Raw genomic sequence first — 23,598 nt, 5'->3', positions numbered from 1 at the left:
AATGGTCCTTTTCAGGTCTAGACGCTGCCTCGACTTTTTCACTGTGGTACCTGAACATGAGATGGTGTCTTTCCCAGTGCTAGAGCAGTATAACCCCCCTCCCCCCCCCCAGCAGAAGGGTGCATGTTTTGTCACAGCAGAAGGGAGTGCTAATCAATAAGAATTAAATCGAGTGTTTTACCCTCTAAGGGCCACATGCTCAAATGGGAAAGGAATTGGGTGGAAGGGGGGGAATAATATTCAAAAGGCCAAAGTATTGGACGCGCCAGTTAAATCAATAGATAAAACTATATGTTTTTTACATAGCTGAGGAAACTATGAATATGCGGAACGGTGTGTTCAGAGCTGTGGTGAAAGTTTTTTTGGTGGGGGAATTAGATACATAACCTATAAAAAATGCATTGGGGGGGCACTGAAACTATTCATGAATTTGGAGATGAATGTGGAAAATACTTTTGTGCTGAAAAAATGAGAGATTTTTTTTTTAATAAAGTCAAAAACAGTTTGTTTCAATCATTTCAAAAATGAAAACATTTGGTGGTCTTTTCATTTCAAAATGACGTTTTATTTTTGAACTTTAGGTTAATTTATTTTTAAGGAGTGGAAAAAAACACTTGAAAACTAAATTAATTGAAAAACCAAAAAAAAATTTCATCTCCAATAAAAAACACTTCAGAATTAAAACAAAAACAACCCCCCCCAAATAACCCTCACCCAAGTTAATTTAGTTTCAGATTTTCATTTCATATAGTTTTGGGTGTTTTCTATCCAAAATGGAAAAAAAACCAAATCCAACAACTTTTTTTTTTTTTACTTTGGTGAAAAAAAATCAGTTTTTGGTTCGAAATAACTAAATTTTTAGTTTGGTTCCTGAGCCAAAAAAAAAATCAATTATTTACTCAGTTCTATACACATTACTGCACAATACTTGTTTTTCATTTTTAAATTTTATTTTATTTTATTTTGAATATATAAAAAAAAGGAAATTGAAATTAATAGTTGTATAAAGATAACAAAAAGAAAATTCTGACTCATATGATGAAATAGAAAGTGAGCCCTCTCATACACTACAGCCCAGCATACATGTAACAGAAATAAAATTATAATTTATAATACAGCATCATCTATTTACATCAAACTCACATTTTCCCTTTGCACAGGAGGAACTAGTCTGAAATTGACACACATCCTCATTCCCAGTTAAGAAATCAGGTAGGTTAAACTCATATTGCTCTTTATTTCTCTCTTCAAAAACCAAAAATTCTTCATATTTCCAAATTTCTGAAATGTTCCTTCAGTGCCTGAGTGTCCTCTTTTTCCCTCTTCTGCTGGCTCTGACACATTGAAATCAATCTTTGAAAAAGCTAAACTGAGATGCTTATCTTCCAGCATCCTGCACCTCTCATGGCCTGTACACGCCTACAGGAAAATGAGAAGGAAACATGGAAAACATATTAGCCACCCACAGATCTCATACCATTGATCCCCAGGGAATTTCACCCTATCCCAAACAAAACAAGCCATTGATTTAAGTGAAGGTTGCTGAGAGAGATATGATTTGTACAACCTGTATTCTGGAGACAGAATGTAAATGTTACAGGCTAAATTGTGACTTGGACTAGACACTGGAATGGGGACGAGATGGACTCTCAGACCCCTGCAATGGCTATCTGGACACTGGTTCCAGCCATGCAAAAATGAGAAAGAGAGAGATGGTGCCACCCATCTGCCTACACTGGGTGGAAAACTTGATGGGGCCAGGGTGACTGGGACAGCCCCGGTAGAAAGCGGGAGGAAAGCACTTCACTTCAGAGATTCTATTCTACCTCTTGGCCAGCCAGGGACACAGGAAAGTTGATTGGTCCCTGGCTGTTGCCCTTAGTTAATTTAAGCCCTAGCCTGGGCCATGTGGAGCCTCTTTTTACTCCATATCAGCAGCTCCAAGCCCCACCCCAGTAATGGTAGTTTCAGAGCTGTGTCTTGCGAGTGCTGTGGGTCTGACCGATGGCCTGTTTGGGGTCAGGAAGGAATTTTTTCTTCCCATCAGGCCAAATTAGCAGAGGCCTGGTGGGATTGTTGCCATTTCCTCTCAGCACCGGGGAGGCACCGTTAGGTTAATTAGGAATGGGATTTAGTAATTTGTGCTAGTATTTGTCAGGGATATTAAGTTCATTGCAACTTGAAGCCAGTTTCCAGTGGGGTTAACAGGCCAGAAGGGAAGGTTCCTAGAAGTAAAAGACCTGGGAATTTGCTGAGGGGCCTTGGGTTCATGAGAGAGGATTTTTTGGCCTTTGTGGACCCTCTGTCCCCCTCACCAGGGTGGTGGTGGTATGACTCGGAGGAGAAAACCTGAATCTTAGGGATCAGCTGGGGAGAGTCTAACCCCGAGTTATGGGTTACATGGTAGGAGCCTGTAACCATTGCAACTGTAACCCCTTAAAATGCCTGGTGGGTGAGAGTATGGATGACATGGCAAATAACACAGTTTTAATAAAGTTGCAGCCTGCCATGCAAAATCCATCCCCATGTCTGTCCTTATTCACCCCATGTGCACATCAAATCAGCCACCTCTGCAATCAGTTCTGGTCTAGGAGCCAAACCCCAGTGTTTGCAAATTTTAGTGTGGCACTTTGTTTATTGAGGTGAATGTAAAATTGAGGTGCATGTGCAGTCCCTCAAGAATGAAATTCCCTCTGTGCATAATAAACACAGAAGCAATGCAATTTCCTTTACAAACCCACTATCTATTAATCTGTCTATCTATCTTCAACCTTCCCCCACAGAGGCCACCAGCTGAGATAGATAGCTATAGAAGATATAGATTAAATCTCAGGACCAATTTCCTAACGGTAAAAACAGTTGGACAATGAACAGGCTGCCTAGGGAAGTTGTGGCATCTCCTTCACTGGAGGTTTTCAAAACGAGGCTGAGTAGCCATCTGTCTTGGATGATTTATATCATAACAAATCCTGCATCTTGGCAGTTAGATTAGGTGGACCCCCTGCAGTCCCTTCTGACCCCATGGTTCTATGATTCTCTGAGATTACAGGCCTGGTTCTGCCACTCTTAGTCTCTTTGAAAAGTACCTTGCTCTACTAGTCAGTGATGTGCATAGCACACGAGTGCTCCCCATAAGTAAAAGGGCAGAATCTAGCCCTGTTTCAGTGCATTTGCCCGTTCCAAGTGTGAACTCTCTGTTGAGACTACGAACGGTCATGCCAAATGTGGAGGTGGGACTCCTGATTTATGGCTAAATCTTGGGCAGGTATTTATAGAAACATTGGGCCTAATTTTTCAGAAGCGACTAGTGATTTTAGAAGCACACGTTAAGACACCTTAAAAGGGCCTGATTTTGTGACAATCAGATTTTTTCTTAAGATGCATCACTGTAGGTGCCCAAAATCGTGATCCACTTTTAAAAATATTAGTCTTAACCTTGTTAGACAATTTTTTTTCCTCTTTACAAATTGGCTAAACAGATGGTGATTATCTCAAATTTATTAATAACTAAACAATTTCAACAACATATTCTTGGTGCGTAGCCCATTTTACATTAAGTTAATTGCATTTGATAACATACATCTAACAGGTTATTTAAATCTCGACCAGTGGTTGGCTGAGGGTAACAGTCAGGTTTGCAGTGTGAACACTCATAGCTGAATTAAAAATTCTCTCTCTGTGACTCTTGATCTAACATTTACTTCTGATTTTCTGACTCCATGACTGTACATGAAGCAAACTGATCAATGGAGTGGTGCAAGAAACAAACGTATGATGGATGAAAACGCCATCAAGGAAAATCCAGAGTTTCTTTCTCAGCAAATATTTGGGAAAAAAAACCCCAACCAATTTTCAGATATTTTGCTCAGGTCTTATTTTGAGCCACTTACCCGCCCCTAAAAAAAGGCGTGGGAATCCCAGCCAGTTTCACAAAGGCAAGAGAACAAACTTTAATGGTATTAGAGTAATTACAGATTCATATCTGTGATCTCGAGGCTGGTTTTTGTATTATGAAATTCCAGGGTATCCATAATTCAACTTAATCTGAAATTGCAACACTTTTAGTGGTAACGGGCCTGACCCATAAGAACATAAGAATGGCTGTACCGGGTCAGACCAAAGGTCCATCTAGCCCAGTATCCTGTCTACCGACAGTGGTCAATGCCGGGTGCCCCAGAGGGAGTGAACCTAACAGGCAATGATCAAATGACTTCTCTTCTGCCATCCATCTCCACCCTCTGACAAACAGAGGCTAGGGACACCATTCCTTACCCAGCCTGGCCTAATAGCCATTTTATGGACTTAACCACCATGAATTTATCCAATTCTCTTTTAAATGCTGTTATAGTCCTCGCCTTCACAAACTCCTCAGGTAAGGAGTTCCACAAGTTGACTGTGCGCTGCGTGAAGAAGAACCTATCCTTTTATTTGTTTTAAACCTGCTGCTTATTAATTTAATTTGGTGACCCCTAGTTCTTGTATTATGGAATAAGTAAATAACTTTTCCTTATCCACTTTCTCCACATCACTCATGATTTTATATACCTTTATCATGTCCCCCCTTAGTCTCCTCTTTTCCAAGCTGAAGAGGTCCTAGCCTCTTTAATCTTTCCTCATATGGGACCCTCTCCAAACCCCTAATCATTTTAGTTGCCCTTTTCTGAACCTTTTCTAGTGCCAGTATATCTTTTTTGAGATGAGGAGACCACATCTGTACGCAGTATTCGAGATGTGGGCGTACCATGGATTTATATAAGGGCAATAATATATTCTCAGTCTTATTCTCTATCCCATTTTTAATGATTCCTAACATCCTGTTTGCTTTTTTGACCGCATCTGCACACTGCGTGGCCATCTTCAGAGAACTATCCACAATGACGCCAAAATCGTTTTCCTGACTCGCTGTAGCTAAATTAGCCCCCATCATATTGTATGTATAGTTGGGGTTATTTTTTCCAATGTGCATTACTTTACATTTATCCACATTCAATTTCATTTGCCATTTTGTTGCCCAATCACTTAGTTTTGTGAGATCTTTTTGAAGTTCTTCACAGTCTGCTTTGGTCTTAACTATCTTGAGCAGTTTTGTGTCATCTGCAAACTTTGCCACCTTTCTCCAGATCATTTATGAATAAACTGAATAGGATTGGTCCTAGGACTGACCCTTGGGGAACACCACTAGTTACCCCTCTCCATTCTGAAAATTTACCATTAATTCCTATCCTTTGTTCCCTGTCTTTTAACCAGTTTCTCAGTCCATGAAAGGACCTTCCCTTTTATCCCATGACAACTTAATTTACATAACAGCCTTTGGTGAGGGACCTTGTCAAAGGCTTTCTGGAAATCTAAGTACACTGCATCCACTGGATCCCCCTTGTCCACATGTTTGTTGACCCCTTCAAAGAACTCAAATAGATTAGTAAGACACGATTTCCCTTTACAGAAACCATGTTGACTATTACTCAACAGTTTATGTATCAGAGGGGTAGCCGTGTTAGTCTGGATCTGTAAAAGCAGCAAAGAATCCTGTGGCACCTTATAGACTAACAGACGTTTTGCAGCATGAGCTTTCGTGGGTGAACTCTTGCATCCAATGAAGTGGGTATTCACCCACGAAAGCTCATGCTGCAAAATGTCTGTTAGTCTATAAGGTGCCACAGGATTCTTTGCTGCTTCAGCAGTTTATGTTTTTCTATGTGTCTGACAATTTTATTCTTAACTATTGTTTCGACTAATTTGCCCGTACTGACGTTAGACTTACCGGTCTGTAATGGCCGGATCACCTCTAGAGCCCTTTTTAAATATTAGTGTTACATTAGCTAACTTCCAGTCACTGGGCACCGAACCGATTTAAAGGACAGGTTACAAACCTTAGTTAATAGTTCTGCAACTTCACATTTGAGTTCTTTCAGAACTCTTGGGTGAATGCCATCTGGTCCTGGTGACTTGTTAATGATTTATCAATTGTTTATCAATTAATTCCAAAACCTCCTCTAGTGACACTTCAAACTGTGACAGTTCCTCAGATTTGTTACCTACAAAAGCCGGCTCAGGTTTGGGAATCTCCCTAACATCCTCAGTCATGAAGTCTGAAGCAAAGAATCCATTTAACTTCTCCACAATGACTTTATCGTCTTTAAGCGCTCCTTTTGTATTTCGATCGTCAAGGGGGCCCACTGGTTGTTTAGCAGGCTTCCTGCTTCTGATGTACTTAAAAAACATTTTGTTATTACCTTTGGAGTTTTTGGCTAGCCGTTCTTCAGACTCCTCTTTGGCTTTTCTTATTACACTCTTGCACTTAATTTGGCAGGGTTTATGCTCCTTTCTATTTGCCTCACTAGGATTTGACTTCCACTTTTTAAAGGAAGTCTTTTTAATCTCTCACTGCTTCTTTTACAGGGTTGTTAAGCCACAGTGGCTCCTTTTTAGTTCTTTTACTGTTTTTCTTAATTTGAGGTATACACTGAAGGTGGGCCTCTATTATGGTGTCTTTAAAAAGCGCCATGCAGCTTGCAGGGATGTCACTTTAGTCACTGTAACTTTTAACTTTTGTTTAACTAACCCCCTCATTTTTGCATAGTTCCCCCTTTTGAAATTAAATGCCACAGTGTTGGGCTGTTGAGATGTTCTTCCCAGCACAGGGATGTTGAATGCTATTGTATTATGGTCACTATTTCCAAGCGGTCCTGTTATAGTTACCTCTTGGACCAGCTCCTGCGCTCCACTCAGGATTAAATCTAGAGTTGCCTCTCCCCTTGTGGGTTCCCGTACCAGCTGCTCCATGAAGCAGTCATTTAAAGTGTCAAGAAATTTTATCTCTGCATTTTGTCCTGAAGTGAAATATTCCCAGTCAATATGGGGATAATTGAAATCCCCCACTATTATTGGGTTTCTTAATTTTGATAGCCTCTCTAATTTCCCTTAGCATTTCATTATCACTATTACTGTCCTGGTCAGGTGGTCGATAATAGATCCCTAATGTTATATTATTTTATTACCCAGAACTCATTCAAATTATTGCTAGGCTTTCCATTGATCAGGACCAAAAGACTTCAAGTGCCTGGAAGCAAAACCCATTCAGTCTGACATTTATAGTCTCTCTTCTCTTTCTTGGATCAACGTTTCCTTGATTCACAGAGTTTAAGGCCAGAAGGAACCATTAGATCATCTAATCTGACCTTCTGTATAGCACAGACCCATGAATTTCACCGTTACCTCTCAGTTGAGCCCAATAACTTTCGTTTGCTAAAGCATCTTCCAGAGAGGTGTCCGGTCTTGATCTGAAGATATCAAGTGACGGAGAATCCACCACTTCCCTGGGAAGTTTGTTCTAAGGGTGAGTCATTCTCACCGCCACAATGAGCACCTTATTTCCAGCTTGCATTTAATCAGAGATTTCAAAATCTCTCATTGGTCGGAGTCAGCTACAGGAAACATTTTCCCCACTAGTTTACCCTTCTGAATGTTACAATGCAATGAATGGGCCAGGGAGTGAGACCTCGATCTGCCTCTGATTGTTCTTGTTCTATTTCCTGCCCCACTTCTATGGAAAATCAGATTCCTCAAGCTTAGGACAGAAGTGGTCAAGTTCTCCCCAGTTCTCCTGGTGGAGAAAGCTCTACATCAGTATGAATACGTGACAAGGATCCAGGCCTGGTAATTAAGCACATGCATAATTTGAAGCACATGAACAATCCCACTAATTACATACCTGGTAAAATGTATACAAAAGTTTAAGACCCTTGCTGAGTCCGGGACGAGGCTATGAGTGGGGTGGATCACTTACCGTTCACATATAGTGGAAAGGCAGATTCACACTTCTGTTCGGAGTGATGTGTAGAACAAGGCACATCCTCTAGAACAAAATTTTCATAGATCGGCTCCGGGGCTTCTTTGCCCTTTAAATCAATGGGGGAATGTTAAACTGGGTGCAAAGGTGCTATTTTCTGGCTGAAATGCTGTCAGAAAGCTTAGATTTAAAGGTACAGCCAAAGTAGCTTTTCAGAGACTAATCAAACAAATCCATTATTAAATGCAAAGGGAGAATTTTGCTCATTGATAATAACTAAATAATGAACATACTGGGTGAAATACTGGTTCCACTGAAGTCAATGACAAAACCGCATTGTGACTTTCACTTGAGGATCTCAGAATACTGTACAAACTATAGCTAATCAGCCCCAACATCCCCATGTGTACTTTATAACTAGTCAAATCTGACACTGGCAGCAGATGCTTCAGAGGGAAATGGCTATCACACAGTCTGCAAAGATGAATGTATTGTTTTACATTAGACATTGCAAGCATCTCCATTGAGTTCAATAGCACTGCACACACAGCATCAAGTTAGGTATGTGCATAAGAATTTGCAGGATGGAGGCCTTAGAGTGTAAGCTCCTCAGCTCAGTGGCCATCTGTTTGTTATGTTCAGGGGTGGCTCCAGGCCCCAGCATGCCAAGCGTGTGCTTGGGGTGGCAAGCCACTGGGGGCGCTCTGCCGGTCACCGCGAGCGCGGTAGGCAGGCTGGTTTTGGTGGCTTGCCTGAGGAGGGTCCGCTGGTCCCGCGGCTTTGGCGGACCTCCCACAGGCATGCCTGCGGGAGGTCCGCCAAAGCCGCGGGACCAGCGGACCCTCCGCAGGCAAGCCACTGAAGGCAGCCTGCCTGCTGTGCTTGGGGCGGAAAAATGCCTAGAGCCGCCCCTGGTTATGTGTGTGTGTGTGTGTACAGAGTGTAGTGCAATAGGATGTTGAGCAATGCCCAGAGCTTCCAGGCATTACTGCATCACTGAACTGGCCAGAAAACTGGATTTCTGTTCCTTGGCAAATCGAGACATTTTGAAATTTCTTTTTGTTCGAAATTGGAATGAAAAGTCAAAATGGGAAAATTGACCAAGACACTAAATATCTGAATTTTTTATTCCAGAAATACTGAAATGGCCTTATCAGAATGGTTCATTTCTGAAAGGCTGGAAAGTTTCATTGTGACATTATCATTTTGACTCTTAAATATATAATATAATATAATATAATATAATATAATATAATATAATATAATATAATATAATATAATACGTCTAAATGCCTAGACTATTCTATTCTAACATAAATGTTGAAACCATAAAGTTGAAGCACATTTTTGACTATATTGAAATGAAACATTTTGATAGCATTCTCTCAAAAATTTCAACAAAATCTATTCGTTCCCATGAAATATTTTTATTTGATTGAATCAGCAGTTTCTGATGGGAAAACTGTCCTGTCACAAAATTTTCAACCAGCTACAATAATAATAACAATGAAATCCTGCAAGAAGGAGCTAGGAAATTATCTACCCATAGGGAAAGTCTCTTCTAACCCCCAGTTATTCCAGGATGGTTGATGCTCTGAAGCAGGCAGTTATATTTCTTCCAGAAGTTTTGGTGATTTGTAAACGTGAGTACTGTAATTCTAGGTTAATCCCTCATTAGCCAGATAAATAGCCAATCCTTTGATGAATCCAGCTGAATTCAGCACAAAAGGAGATGCTTCTCTGTACAGATTGTAGCTTTCTGGCTTGAAAAATGAAATAAGAATATATAGCCCTGCCGTGGAGTGTAAGTGAAAAAATCTCTGTGGATAAGTACTAGTTATTGGAGAGAAGGAAATTCAATCTCACCTAACCTGTTATCTTCATACATGTTTGAAAATGCCATCACTAAGATCACAGAATCATAGAATATCAAGCCTGACCTTAAAAACCTCTAAGGAAGGAGATTCCACCACCTCCCTAGGTAACCCATTCCAGTGCTTCACTGCCCTCCTAGTGAAAAAGTTTTTCCTAATATCCAACCTAAACCTCCCGCACTGCAACTTGAGACCATCACTCCTTGTTCTGTCATCTCGCTGAACTGAGAACAGTCTAGATCCATCCTCTTTAGAACCCCTTTCAGATAGTTGAAAGCAGCTATCAAATCCCCCCTCATTCTTCTCTTCTGCAGACTGAACAATCCTAGTTCCCTCAGCCTCTCCTCAGAAGTCAAGTGCTCCATCCCCCTAATCATTTTTTGTTGCCCTCAGCTGGACTCTTTCCAATTTTTAGATGTATTCATTAGTAAATTAACATTTCCATCTATGAAGCATTGGCCACAACATGGATATCAATGTTAATACTTTTTGTATTAGTTATGGAAACCCGGGTAATAGACTAATACATTTATTGGTAGCTTGAGGAATTATAGCAGAGTGCTATTTTCTTGCTATTTCAGTAGGATCATTTTTACATATCTAAATACCAAGAGATATAACTCTAAACTGCTTAATTCCTCTGAACACATGATATCCCAGTGGAACTGACTCCCCCCAGATATGAAAACCTTACTGGTAAATAGAGCTGACCAGAAAACAGGTTTTCTGTCCTATGGAAAAATTTGAGACTTCAATTTTTTTTCATATACAGAATCAAGATGAAAAACAAAAATTTTGCAGTTTTTTTGGGACATACAAACCTGGGAAAAACACTGGTTTGGGGCAAACAAAATGTTTCTCTTTCAATAAATTTGAAACACTTTGTTTCAATTTTGACCATTTTTATATTTTTAATTTTGTGTATAATTTCTCAAACGAAAAAGCTGTTTCACAAACTTACTGTTTCTAATTATGTATCTGTACAGTGCCTAATGGCTCTGATCACAGCTGGGACCTTGAAGCACTATCATAATAGAAATTATAATTTATTATAATTTTTAAAGGAAAATACATCTAAACAGGAAATCATTGCTGTGGACTATGTCAGACTTTCAGTGTATTATTATGGCTTAACAGCACAGCATAACCACTCACCATGCCATGGGTATATGCAACCCCTTTGTTATCTGTAAAGAAAAAGTCACATTTATAACAATTTTTTTTAATAACACGGTTTCTGGTAAGATTTTGCTGTAAGGAGCTTTACAAAGTGAATTTGTCCCCTTACAATGTGTTTACCTGGTGTCTCAGCAAATGTAATAGGCAGAACATAGTTCCCAAAAAGATTTTTTTAAATATTTAAACTCAGAGCTGATTATTGAAATCAACCTGTTGATCTATACATCCGGAAGAGGTAATTTGGGATGTATTTGTACTCCAGACCTGATTTGTGCCAGATGCACATTCATGCAGAGCTGCTTCTAAAATCAGTTATAATCAACATAGCTTTAAAATGACAATGTGGCCCAGAGAACTGGTCACTGCAGTTAAAGTCAAGAGACCTGGGATTATTCCTAGTTCCTCCACTCAGCTGCTAATAGAGAGCAAAATAGGATGTTATGTTTTCTAATTAGTGAGGAAGGCATTAGGTACCATGCTAATAAATTAAGGACCAAGATAGACAGAACCATTGGTAGTTAAAAATTGCTGCTGGTAGAAATAATTTCTGTACTTATTCCAATATGTGCCCTTAACTGACTTTTCAGAGATCCTGGCCACTGAATTACTACATAAACTTCACTATTCCTTCAAAAACCAAACAGCAAATACATCTGTAGCTCAGAGCAATAAGTGATTAATGTGTCTGATTTTCATACCTGTGTACTGATCTTCAGTGGGATTATTGTTCTTCCCATAGAGGTTTTGCACCCTAATAAAAACAAGAGAAAAGTTGCACAAGTGAACAGGGGATGTGAGTCATATTTATAGTCTAAAATAAGAGATGGACCTGGCTCAAAGTCCTGAAATTCATGCAGACTGAACATAGAGGCTGTGAAGAGTTAGAATCCAAAGCTGCATCCACATCTGAACTGCACAAGTAGTCCCTGTCTCATCAGGATGCTGAATGAAACCCTGCATCCAAGCAGTCCAAGCACCTCAGTCCCAAACAATGGAGTCTTCCGACTGCACATCTGAATTTTGAAGTTAAAGGCCTCTCTCTTTAAGAAGTATATGCAAGAAAAGTGACACAGACTGCTATGGAGCCACACGCAGCCTTAGCAATTAGTTGGTTGGAAAATTCAGTTATGTTGAACTAGAAAGGGTTTCATGGGAACATGTGGATTTGACAAAATTTTTGACTGGAGGAAGTCAAAATGAATTCCTCCAACTTTCTCATAGTATTTCAATACTGTTAAAACTTTGTTTCAATAACTTCAAAAGTTTCGCTTCAATAACGCCAACATGTTTCATTTCAACATTGTTTCGATTCATTTCATTGTGACATTTAGACCCCAGGATGCATTATACTATGCTATGCTATATTTACAAATCATACAGTTAATATGTCATAGCATAGTATAATGTTTCGATGTTATGAAAACAAAACCTTTTGATGTTTCCAAAATGATTTTGTGGGAATTTTGGTTTTGCAGAAAACGTCAACATTTTGATTTTTCATTCCTATTTGGCATGAAAAAAAATGTTGAAATACTGGATTTTCCTGTGCATGGAAATTCTGTTTTCTGATGAGTGGTTTGCAACCCAGTATTGCTGGATTAAGAGAAAGCATCTTATCTTGTTCCCTCTGACCAGGGGCGGCTCTATAAATTACGGCGCCCCAAGCAGGGCGCTGCGCTGCGCCGCCCTTCCCTGGTCCCGTGGCCGGGGCAGAAGTGTCTGCGGCGGGTGTGGTGGTCCCGCGGCTCCGGTGGAGCGGAGCCGCGGGAAGAGGGGACCCGCCGCAGTCATGCCTGCGGCAGGTCCGCTCGTCCCGGGCTCCGGTGGACCTCCCGCAGGCATGACTGCGGAAGGTCCGCCAGAGCCAAATGCCGCCCTGCCCCGACAACGCCGCCCCACGCGCCTGCTTGGCGCGCTGGGCTCTGGAGCCGGCCCTGCCTCTGACCAGAAGGGGGGTTGGAGTGGGAGGAAGCTCATAGCCACATCATCCTGGGGCCATGCCTCTGCTGGAAACTGATATTTTAACCCTGCCCTGACAACCTGCACGTAACAACTAGTGCAGAACTGCATGGGCAAAGCTTTCCACTTGACAGTGGATTTTGCCCCAGGCTAGCTGGAGTTTTCTTGGTGGGGAAAGACTCTCACAGATGGACACAGCCACCAGATCACTAATGGAGCTAATCTCTGTCTTTGTTCACACCCCTCTATACTGCAACTCTTACATACTTTGTGTTTGTTCAGCACCAAGCACAACGGGACCCAGCCTGTTTGAGGCCTCTAGACACTGTTGCAATAGCAATGATTAATCATAACAATAGCAAGAACAACCATATAATTAATGATTAATAACAATATGTAGACTTTTAACTGTCTGGAGCAGGGACAGTCTTCTCTGTTACCTGTGTGTTCAGTGACCAACACAAAGGGACCCTGATTTCATGAATGAAGTCACTAGCTATCAAGCATCATTACCTCGGATACTATAGTGATGACGGGGAGCCATAACATAATCCAGGTAGACAGCTGAAGTACCCCATATATCCCACAACAGCATCACCATTTAGAGGGGGCTGCTGTAGGTACCAAACCTTCTGACTTGGACACAAGTTGATATATTACATGGGAGTGATCTCTTTCTGTCTGTAACGTGAGAGGTATGATGGAATTACCCCATTCTTACCTTTCTTTTCTCCTATTAGTTACAACTGGAAAAAAAAACAAATTAGAAAGTTTTAGAGAAAAATTCTGTGCTTCTCCCCAGAATATCAATGAGAGGGAGAGGAAGTTAAACAAAATATTTAAGGGATAAGGAGCCAGGGGGTTGTTTCTGCAGTTCTGTTAAGATTTAGGGTAGGGTTGGGGCTAGGCAAAGAGTTCATCAGAGTTTATGACAAAAAGTGGAGAACAATCCACAAACTCTTAGATTTTTTCCTGATTTTTTGAAATATCAAATTTTGAAATTCATATACTTTCATCTGGCCTTAGAGTTGATTAAAAAAAAACAAGAAAAAAGTTTTGTGAATGTTTTTTCTAGTTTATGTTTCAAATATCAAAAGGTGGATTTTCATCCAATTTTTGAAATTTGAAAAATATTGACCAGCTCTTAAGTTCAGACTCAAGGTCAGTCCTGGGCTAGTGTATTGGCTCAGGGTCAGTGGTGAAATATGACAAGCTGTGGGTCATATGATTTTGGTCTCAAATCGTGCAAGTCACACACAATCAGCTGTTCTTGCAAGATGTCTTCCATGTCAAGCCAAATCCAAATCAGATCCAGAAAATACATCTCAAACCAAAACTGTAGGTGCAAGTTATGAAGAGGGGGTGATAAATTGTTCTCTAGGTCTGTTAAGTAAAACATGAAGTAATGTTCTTAATCTTCAGCAAGGGCAGTCTGAGGTTAGGTATTAGGAAAACTTTCTAACTCTAAGGATAGTCAAGCATTGGAATAGGTTACCTAGGTAAGTAGCGGAAGCCCCTTCATTGGAGGATTTTAAGAAGAGGTTAGATAACATCTGCCAGGGATCCTCTAGGTTTACGTGGTCCCGCATGGATGGACTAGATGATCTTTTGAGGTCCTCTCCAGACTTTTGATTCTAAGTTCAGAGCTGGGGTTTAACCCCCATTTTGCTCTCTTTACTCTCAACATCTGAAAGGCTTCACATTTCAGGTTCAGATTTTCTAAATGGCAAATTTTTAAATGTTATTCTCTTCAGGTTTCCCATGTCTGAGAACACCATGTGAGGTGGGAATCTCTTTTTTATGTCCTTTGTTTGCCTCCTATACCTCTTCATTTATGACTAATGTGAGGTTTCCATGTTTACATACCTTTCTTCTTCTTCTTAAGGTAATACACCAGGGGCAGAACAAGAGCCAAAATCACACCCAGCGAAACAGGAATTGTAATTGCCAATATTGTATTAATTTTCAGTCCTAGGAAATGAAAAGAACATGGATACTCACATTCCATTAGACAACAAGGAGAAAAAAGGCAGGAAAAACTTGATCAAGAGGTGCACATTTTTAACAGTCAGAGTAATTAACCACTGGAACAATTTGCCAAGGATTGTGGTGGATTGTCCATCACTGGCAGTTCTTAGGTCAGGATTGGACACTTCCCTAAAAGATTTGCTCTAGTTGAAACAGGAATGATTTCAGGGAGTTCCTATGGCCTGTGTTAAACAGGTCAGATGAGATGATCACAATGGTCCTTTCTGGCCTTCTATAATTTATAAGATGGGGGGAAGGTTGGTTTTGTGGGTAACCAGTGGCTATGGCTTTAGGAGATGTGTTTTTCCTGCCCTGGTCTCTCTGTCCTAGATAGAATAACAAAGAGAGCACAAAATAAAACCTCTCCCCACAGATTTTAAAGGATCTTCTTCCCTTATTGGTCCTTTTGGTCAGTTGTGAACCGGGTTATTTGAGCTTCTTAACCCCTTAAAGGCACAGGAGGGATTTTATGCTACCCTTAGCTGTATGTTTATGATAAATATCCCACCCGTACCGTGCTCAGGACACAGCGATCTGACGTGATCTTGGACCAAGCACGGTAGAAGCGGGAGAAATGATTCACAAAGGGAGGGTAAGGATCCGAGTTCGATACTGATGCTCCGTCCTCAGGTGCATCTTCAAAAGCCTGGAGGCTGTTAGGCCGAACACTGGCCTTGGCCTGAGGAGGACTATGGCGGGTGCCTCCTATTATTCTTACCCTGTCTCCTGGACAAGTCTCACCTCGGAGGACCACAGTAGAAGTGAGATGGGGGCTGAGGCTTAAATGACTTTCTTTGGGGTGCAGGGGTGTGGCTACCCAAAGACTTTAAAGTCGCCCATGATTCCTTAAGGCCGTGCAGGCGAGAGTCCGTATTTTGGGCGAACAGGCCTGCTTGGTCAAAGGGGAAGTCCTGGATCATGTTCTGGACGTTAGTGGTATCCCCGACACCTGCAGCCACATCCTGTGCCTCATTGTAATGGCGGTGGCCATAGTCCAAGCTGCCGAGTCTGCCGCTTCTAACACAACCTGGATGGAGGTTCTCGAGACCACTTTGCCCTCCTCAAGGAGCGCACTAAACTCCTTGCCAGGAGCAACTCCTGGAATTTTGCTAACAAGCTCCAGGAACTGAAAGCGGCTGAGTAGCACTTGCTGGTCTGCCACTCGAAGCTGGAGTCCCCCGGACGAGTAGAGCTTTCGGACTAAAAGTTTCAGCTTCTTAGCATCCTGTGACTTTGGGGCGGGACCTTGCTGCCCCTGTCGCTCCTTATGATTTGCCGTGTCAAGCACCAGAGTCCCCGGTTGGGGGTGGGTGAAAAGGTGTTTGTACTCTTTCTGCGGCAAAAAATAGCTTCTCTCCACCCCTTTAGTGCTAGCTAGTATTGAGGCCGGAGTCTGCCAGAGCACACTAGGAGAGTTCTGGATCGTTCTTATCAGGGGTAAGGCCACCCTAGATGGACCCTCCGGGGCAAGGATGTCCACTGTTGGGTCCGACTCCTCCGTGACCTCCTCTGCCTGGAGATTCAGGTTTAGGGCCACCCTCCCGAGAAGGTTCTGGTGTCCCCCGGTGTCCATCGCTGGAAGGGTGATGGTGGTGCCCGCCACTGCCTCATCCAGTGAGGAGGAGGCCCATCGGACTGGGTCTTCCTGCCTTTCTCGCTCTCCGGAGGCTGGATTGGGTGCCTTGGTCCCCCCGTGACCAGTACAACTGGTGGCTTCAGTACAACTGGTGGCACTTATTCCAGTGCTGTGCCTGAGCGTGATGGCCCAGAGTCCCTGTCTCACTGGGGGTCCTCAGGAGCCCTGCAGGTGTGGCGAGCCACCAACATTTCTGGGGGAGGGAATGGGGTGCAGATGCCACCAGTGCGGCCCTGGAGCCCTGACCCTGAGTCTGATGATAGGTTGAAGGAGTCCAAAAGGGCCACTGTACTCGCGTGGCCAAGAGACTGCCGGTACCGATGAGTCCACAGCTTTGTGGTGCCAGGGGGTTGGATAAGGGGCAGGGAGTCCCGGGGACAGTCAAGGGACGGGGGGGCAGAGGTTGGGGGGAAGTCAGGGGACAGGGAATGGGGGGGTTGGATTCTGGGCATTCCGAGGGGTCTTTCAGGACTCAGCAGGGGGGTGGATAGGGGTCAGGGGACAGGGAGCAGGGGTGGGATCCCTGGGTGGTGGTTGGGGGGAATTCTGGGGATGGTGAGGAGGCAAGGAGCAGGATAGGTTGGGGATTCTGAGGGGGGCAGGCAGTCATGGGGCAGGAAGTGGGTGGCGTCGGATAGGGGGCAGGGCCAGGCTGTTTGGGGGGCACAGCATTCCCTACCCTAAAGCTCGTTCAGCAGTCTGAGGCTTGCAGAAGAGCCAAGCTGTTAGCTTTTCCATTAGGGCTACCATCCCTTTCACTTCTCTAATGCCAAATTATAGTCTATATTTAATTTCAGTGCCCTAGGGAGATTCATGTCAGGGGAGAGTAGCTTCATTGAAAATTAGCCACTGGGGGAGGGATCACATGAGAAGAGCAATATCATACACAACCTACCTCCTTCCCAACCCTACCAAGGGAGATCCCCCCCACTCCCCTGCATTCCCTGAGGCTTCAAAGGGGTTAATTCACTGGTTCTCAAACTTTTGTACTTGTGACCCCTTTCACATAGCAAACCTCTGAGTGCGACCCCCCCTCTAATTTGAAAATACTTTTTTATATATTTAACACTATTATAAATGCTGGAGGCAAAGCTGGGTTTGAGGTGGAGGCTGAGAGCTCACGACCCCCAGTAATAACCTCGTGACCTCCTGAGGGGTCCGACCCCCAGTTTGAGAACCCCTGGGTTAATTTAATTTTAGCACCCTTTGTCCATTCACATGCATGTGCTATTTTGAGCATTTCAGTTTTCACAACATAGGCTCATCCCAGATTAACATAAGGACATGAGAACGGCTGTACCAGGTCAGACCAAAGGTCCATCTAGCCCAGCATCCTGTCTACCGACAGTGGCCAATGCCAGGTGCCCCAGAGGGAGTAAACCTAACAGGTAATGATCAAGTGATCTCTCTCCTGCCATCCAGCTCCACCCTCTGACAAACAGAGGCTAGGGACACCATTCCTTACCCATCCTGGCTAATAGTCATTTATGGACTTAACCACCATGAATTTATCCAGTTCTCTTTTAAACACTGTTATAGTCCTAGCCTTTACAACCTCCACAAGTTGACTGTGTGCTGCGTGAAGAAGAACTTCCTTTTATTTGTTTTAAACCTGCTGCCTATTAATTTCATTTGGTGACCCCTAGTTCTTGTATTATGGGAATAAGTAAATAAATTTTCCTTACCCACTTTCTCCACATCACTCATAATTTTATAAACCTCTATCATATCCCCCCATAGTCTCCTCTTTTCCAAGCTGAAGAGTCTTAGCCTCTTTAATCTCATATGGGTCCCTCTCCAAACTCCTAATCATTTTAATTGCCCTTTTCTAAACCTTTTCTAGTGCCAGTATATCTTTTTTTAGATGAGGAGACCACATCTGTATGCAGTATTCGAGATGTGGGTGTACCATCGATTTATATAATAATATATTCACAGTCTTATTCTCTATCCCCTTTTTAATGATTCCTAATATCCTGTTTGCTTTTTTGACCGCCTCTGCACACAGCGTGGACATCTTCAGAGAACTATCCACGATGACTCCAAGATCTTTTTCCTGACTTGTTGTAGCTAAGTTAGCCCCCATCATATTGTATGTCTAGTTGGGGTTATTTTTTCCAATGTGTATTATTTTACATTTATCCACATTCAATTTCATTTGCCATTTTGTTGCCCAATCACTTAGTTTTGTGAGATCTTTTTGAAGTTCTTCACAGTCTGCTTTGGTCTTAACTATCCTGAGAAGTTTCGTATCATCTGCAAACTTTGCCACCTCACTGTTTACCCTTTCTCCAGATCATTGATGAATAAATTGAATAGGATTGGTCTGAGGACTGACCCTTGGAGAACACCACTAGTTACCCCTCTCCATTCTGAAAATTTACCATTAATTCCTACCCTTTGTTCTCTGTCTTTTAACCAGTTCTCAATCCATGAAAGGACCTTCCCTTTTATCCCATGACAACTTAATTTACGTAACAACCTTTGGTGAGGGACCTTGTCAAAGGCTTTCTGGAAATCTAAGTGCACTGGATCCCCCTTGTTCACGTTTGTTGACCCCTTCAAAGAATTCTAATAGATTAGTAAGACACGATTTCCCTTTACAGAAACCAGGTTGACTATTGCTGAACAGTTTATGTTTTTCTATGTGTCTGACAATTTTATTCTTAACTATTGTTTCAACTAATTTGCCCGTACCAATGTTAGACTTACCGGTCTGTAATTACCGGGATAACCTCTAGAGCCCTTTTTAAATATTGGTGTTACATTATCTAACTTCCAGTCATTGGGTACAGAAGCTGATTTAAAGGACAGGTTACAAACCTTAGTTAATAGTTCTGCAACTTCACATTTGAGTTCTTTCAAAACTCTTGGGTGAATGCCATCTGGTCCTGGTGACATGTTAATGTTAAGCTTATCAATTAATTCCAAAACCTCCTCTAGTGACACTTCAAACTGTGACAGTTCCTCAGATTTGTCACCTACAAAAGCCGGCTCAGGTTTGGGAATCTCCCTAACATCCTCAGCCGTGAAGACTGAAGCAAAGAATCCATTTAGTTTCTCCGCAATGACTTTATCGTCTTGAAGTGCTCCTTTTGTATCTCAATCTTCAAGGGGCCCCACTGGTTGTTTAGCAGGCTTCCTGCTTCTGATGTACTTAAAAAACATTTTGTTATTACCTTTGGAGTTTTTGGCTAGCCGCTCTTCAAACTGCTCTTTGGCTTTTCTTATTACACTCTTGCACTTACTTTGGCAGTGTTTATGCTCCTTTCTATTTGTCTTGCTAGGATTTGACTTCCACTTTTTAAAGGAAGTCTTTTTATCTCTCACTGCTTCTTTTACAGGGTTGTTAAGCCACAGTGGCTCCTTTTTAGTTCTTTTACTGTGTTTCTTAATTTGAGGTATACATTGAAGTTCGGCCTCTATTATGGTGTCTTTAAAAAGCGCCCATGCAGCTTGCAGGGATTTCACTTTAAGTCACTGTACCTTTTAACTTCTGTTTAACTAACCCCCTCAATTTTGCATAGTTCCCCCTTGTTGAAATTAAATGCCACAGTGTTGGGCTGTTGAGATGTTCTTCCCAGCACAGGGATGTTGAATGCTATTGTATTATGGTCACTATTTCCAAGCGGTCCTGTTATAGTTACCTCTTGGACCAGCTCCTGCACAGTAGGAAAAATCTACTGTTTCCTCTCCCCTTATGGGTTCCCATACCAGCTGCTCCATGAAGCAGTCATTTAAAGTATCGAGAAAATTTTATCTCTGCATTTCGTCCTGAAGTGAAATGCCCCAGTCAATATGGGGATAATTGAAATCCCCCACTATTAATGAGTTCTTAATTTCCCTTAGCATTTCATCATCACTATCACTGTCCTGGTCAGGTGGTCGATAATAGATCCCTAATGTTATATTCTTATTAGAGCATGAAATTTCTATCCATAGAGATTCTATGGAACATGTGGATTCACTTAAGATTTTTACTTCATTTCATTCTACATTTTCTTTCACATATAGTGCCACACCCACCCCTGCATGACCTGTTCTGTCCTTCCGATATATTTTGTACCCCAGAATGATTGTGTCCCATTGATTGCTCTCAGTCCACCAGGTTTCTGTGATGCCCATTATATCAATATCCTCCTTTATCACAAGGCACTCTAGTTCACCCATCTTATTATTTAGACTTCCAGCATTTGTGTACAAGCACTTTAAAAACTTGTCACTGTTTATTTGCCTGCCCTTTTCTGATGTGCCAGATTCTTTTTTATGTGACTGTTTATCATCTGATCTGGCCCTTACATTATCCTCTTCCATCCTCTGCTCCTGACTATAACCTGGAGATTTTCTATCAATAGACTCTCCTCTAAGAGAAGTCTGTGTCTGATCCACGTGTTCTTCTGCAGCAGCCGGCTTTCTCCCATCTCCTAGTTTAAAAACTGCTCTACAACCTTTTTAATGTTTAATGCCAGCAGTCTGGTTCCACTTTGGTTTAGGTGGAGCCCATCTCTCCTGTATAGGCTCCCCCCATCCCAAAAGTTTCCCCAGTTCCTAATGAATTTAAACCTCTCCTCTCTACATCATCATCTCATCCACGCATTGAGACTCTGAAGCTCTAACTGCCTACCTGGCCCTGCGCGTGGAACTGGGAGCATTTCTGAGAATGCCACCATAGAGGTCCTGTATTTCAGTCTCTTCCCTAGCAGCCTAAATTTGGCCTCCAGGACATCTCTCCTACCCTTCCCTATGTCATGGGTACCTACATGTACCACGACCACTGGCTCCTCCCCAGCACTACACATAAGTCTGTCTAGATGCCTCGAGAGATCCGCAACCTTCGCACCAGGCAGGCAAGTCACCATACGGTTCTCCCGGTCATCACAAACCCAGCTATCTACGTTTCTAATGATCGAATCTCCCATTACTAACACCTGCCTTTTCCTAGCAACTGGAGTTCCCTCCCCTGGAGTGGCAACCTCAGTGCGAGAGGCAACCCCAGCACCATCTGGAAGGAGGGTCCCAACTATGGGAAGGTTTCCCTCTGCTCCCATTGACTGCTCTGCTTCCCTGGGCCTTTCATCCTCCTCAACAGAGCAGGGGCTGTCTGACCGGAGGTGGGACAATTCTACAGTGTCCTGGAAAGCCTCAGAGGGGTAGCCGTGTTAGTCTGGATCTGTAAAAGCAGCAAAGAATCCTGTGGCACCTTATAGACTAACAGACGTTTTGCAGCATGAGATTTCGTGGGTGAATACCCACTTCTTCAGATGCATCTGAAGAAGTGGGTATTCACCCACGAAAGCTCATGCTGCAAAACGTCTGTTAGTCTATAAGGTGCCACAGGATTCTTTGCTGCTGGAAAGCCTCATCAACATACCTATCTGCCTCTCTTAGCTCCTCCAGTTCCGCCACCCTGGCCTCCAAACTCCGTACATGGTCTCTGAGGGCCAGGAGCTCCTTGCACCGACTGCACACACACGCCACCCGCCCACAGGGCAGGTAATCATACATGCAGTGCAATAAACTGGATAGCCCCCACTCTGCAGCTGGGCTTCTGCCCGCATTTTCTCCTAGTTACTGAAAGGGTTGTTTAAAGCATGAAGTTTTGAATGTAGTTTGGTTTATAGGTTTTAAGATGAATAAAGGGAAACAGATAGCACCAGCACGGGAGCCCCACTCCCTTCCCACTCCCCTTCCCAGCTCCCTTGTGAAACTCCCTGTTAGAAGCCCCTGTTCACAAAGCTCCCTAGTTGCTTTTGTGTGGCCTTATAAAGCCCTGGAATGTGTGACTGCCCCGCCCACTGATTAAGGCTCAGCCAATTACCAGAGGCTTCTAGCTTTCAGACCTTCCTTAGAAGCTCACAGCCTCCAACTGCCAGCCACAGCGCACGGTCCTTCAAACAACCAACCAATCAAACAGACTGACAAACACAAGCTCAGCAAACAGCAAGTAACCCCCAAACACAAGCAAACATGCACGACAGACAGTCACTTACCCCAAGGATGCTGTGTTTGCTCCTCCGTCACCTGGAGAACTCCCTTGCGAATCTCCTCATTAGCAGCCCCTGTTCGCAACAACAACAAAAAAAAACCAAGCTCAAATGCTGAGTTTGTGGAGTATGTACATAAGCTATACTAACGACAAACCCACAGTAACCGTCTCCAGTTTGTGAGGGACCCCATGGAGCCAGTCTCTGGGAAACAGATAGATGCATGGAGGTTAAGTCCATTAATGACTATTAGCCAGGATGGGTAAGGAACGGAGTCCCTAGCCTCTGTCAGAGGGTGGAGATGGATGGCAGGAGAGAGATCATTTGATCATTACCTGTTAGATTCACTCCCTCTGGGACACTTGGCATTGGCCATTGTGAATAGACAGGATATTGGGCTGGATGGACCTTTGGTTTGAACCAGTATGGCCATTCTTATGTTCTAAGCTAAATGAACCCAAAGTTATGGAGACAGATATGAGCCAAGGAAGCCAGCAGAGTATCAGAAACCTGAACAAAATCTCTGACTGGATGAGCTCAGGCCTTTGGTCACAAGCTGAGGTGGTTCAAAATTTTTTTTAAGCAGAATTTTTTTATTGTTTCTTTAAACAATCAAACAAAGCAAGCAGCAAATATTTGGCCACACATTTCTGAAACCCCAAACCATGTTCAGGTTTTGGCAGACTAATTTCAGCTTTTCAATTAAAAAAACCACAACAAATTATGAAGGAAAGCAGACATTGTCCGTGATTATTTTCTGCTTTTTAAAAAAACCCTAGTTTTCGAACCAAAAAAAGTTTTGATGGAAAATATTTGTCCAACCCTTTTAATGAGCTTTAGTGCCTTTTAGCACTAGCTGATGCTGAGAACCAGTGACACCTTGTCAAGAAGTTTTCTCAAAACTGGGTTTGTGCCAAGATGTGGAAGGTTTATTTTTCCCAGGGCCGCCAGTGGGGAGGGGGTGGGGAAGCAAGTGGAGCAATTTGCCCCAGGCCCCGCAGGGGCCCCTATCAGACTATAGTATTGTATAGTATTGCCATTTTTTTTATGGATGGGGCCCTCAAAATTGCTTTGCCCCAGGCCCCCTGTATCCTCTGGGTGGCCCTGCCTGCGCCAACCAAACTATAAACCGGTATTTCAATGAAGATC

The 23,598-nt window shown here is 42.7% G+C and overlaps 1 protein-coding gene across 1 annotated transcript in view; it reads right to left on the bottom strand.

The window, feature by feature from the left end:
- Window positions 1-1,268: 1,268 nt before the first annotated feature.
- LOC123350274 (deleted in malignant brain tumors 1 protein-like) overlaps window positions 1,269-23,598 on the bottom strand; it is a 156,901-nt gene continuing 134,571 nt past the window's right edge. Inside the window, 7 exon segments of the mRNA XM_044988767.1 lie at window positions 1,269-1,419; window positions 7,787-7,898; window positions 10,819-10,850; window positions 11,541-11,593; window positions 13,523-13,547; window positions 14,668-14,772; window positions 22,456-22,524. Of these exon segments, the coding sequence (XP_044844702.1) occupies window positions 1,403-1,419; window positions 7,787-7,898; window positions 10,819-10,850; window positions 11,541-11,593; window positions 13,523-13,547; window positions 14,668-14,772; window positions 22,456-22,524 (413 nt within the window). The 3' untranslated portion in view covers window positions 1,269-1,402.

This window comes from Mauremys mutica, chromosome 15 (genome assembly GCF_020497125.1).
Source record: "Mauremys mutica isolate MM-2020 ecotype Southern chromosome 15, ASM2049712v1, whole genome shotgun sequence".
In the NCBI taxonomy this organism is placed as follows: Eukaryota; Metazoa; Chordata; order Testudines; family Geoemydidae; genus Mauremys; species Mauremys mutica.
Note: the sequence above shows the minus strand (reverse complement) of the source record. Positions and strands in the feature narration are given on the sequence as shown.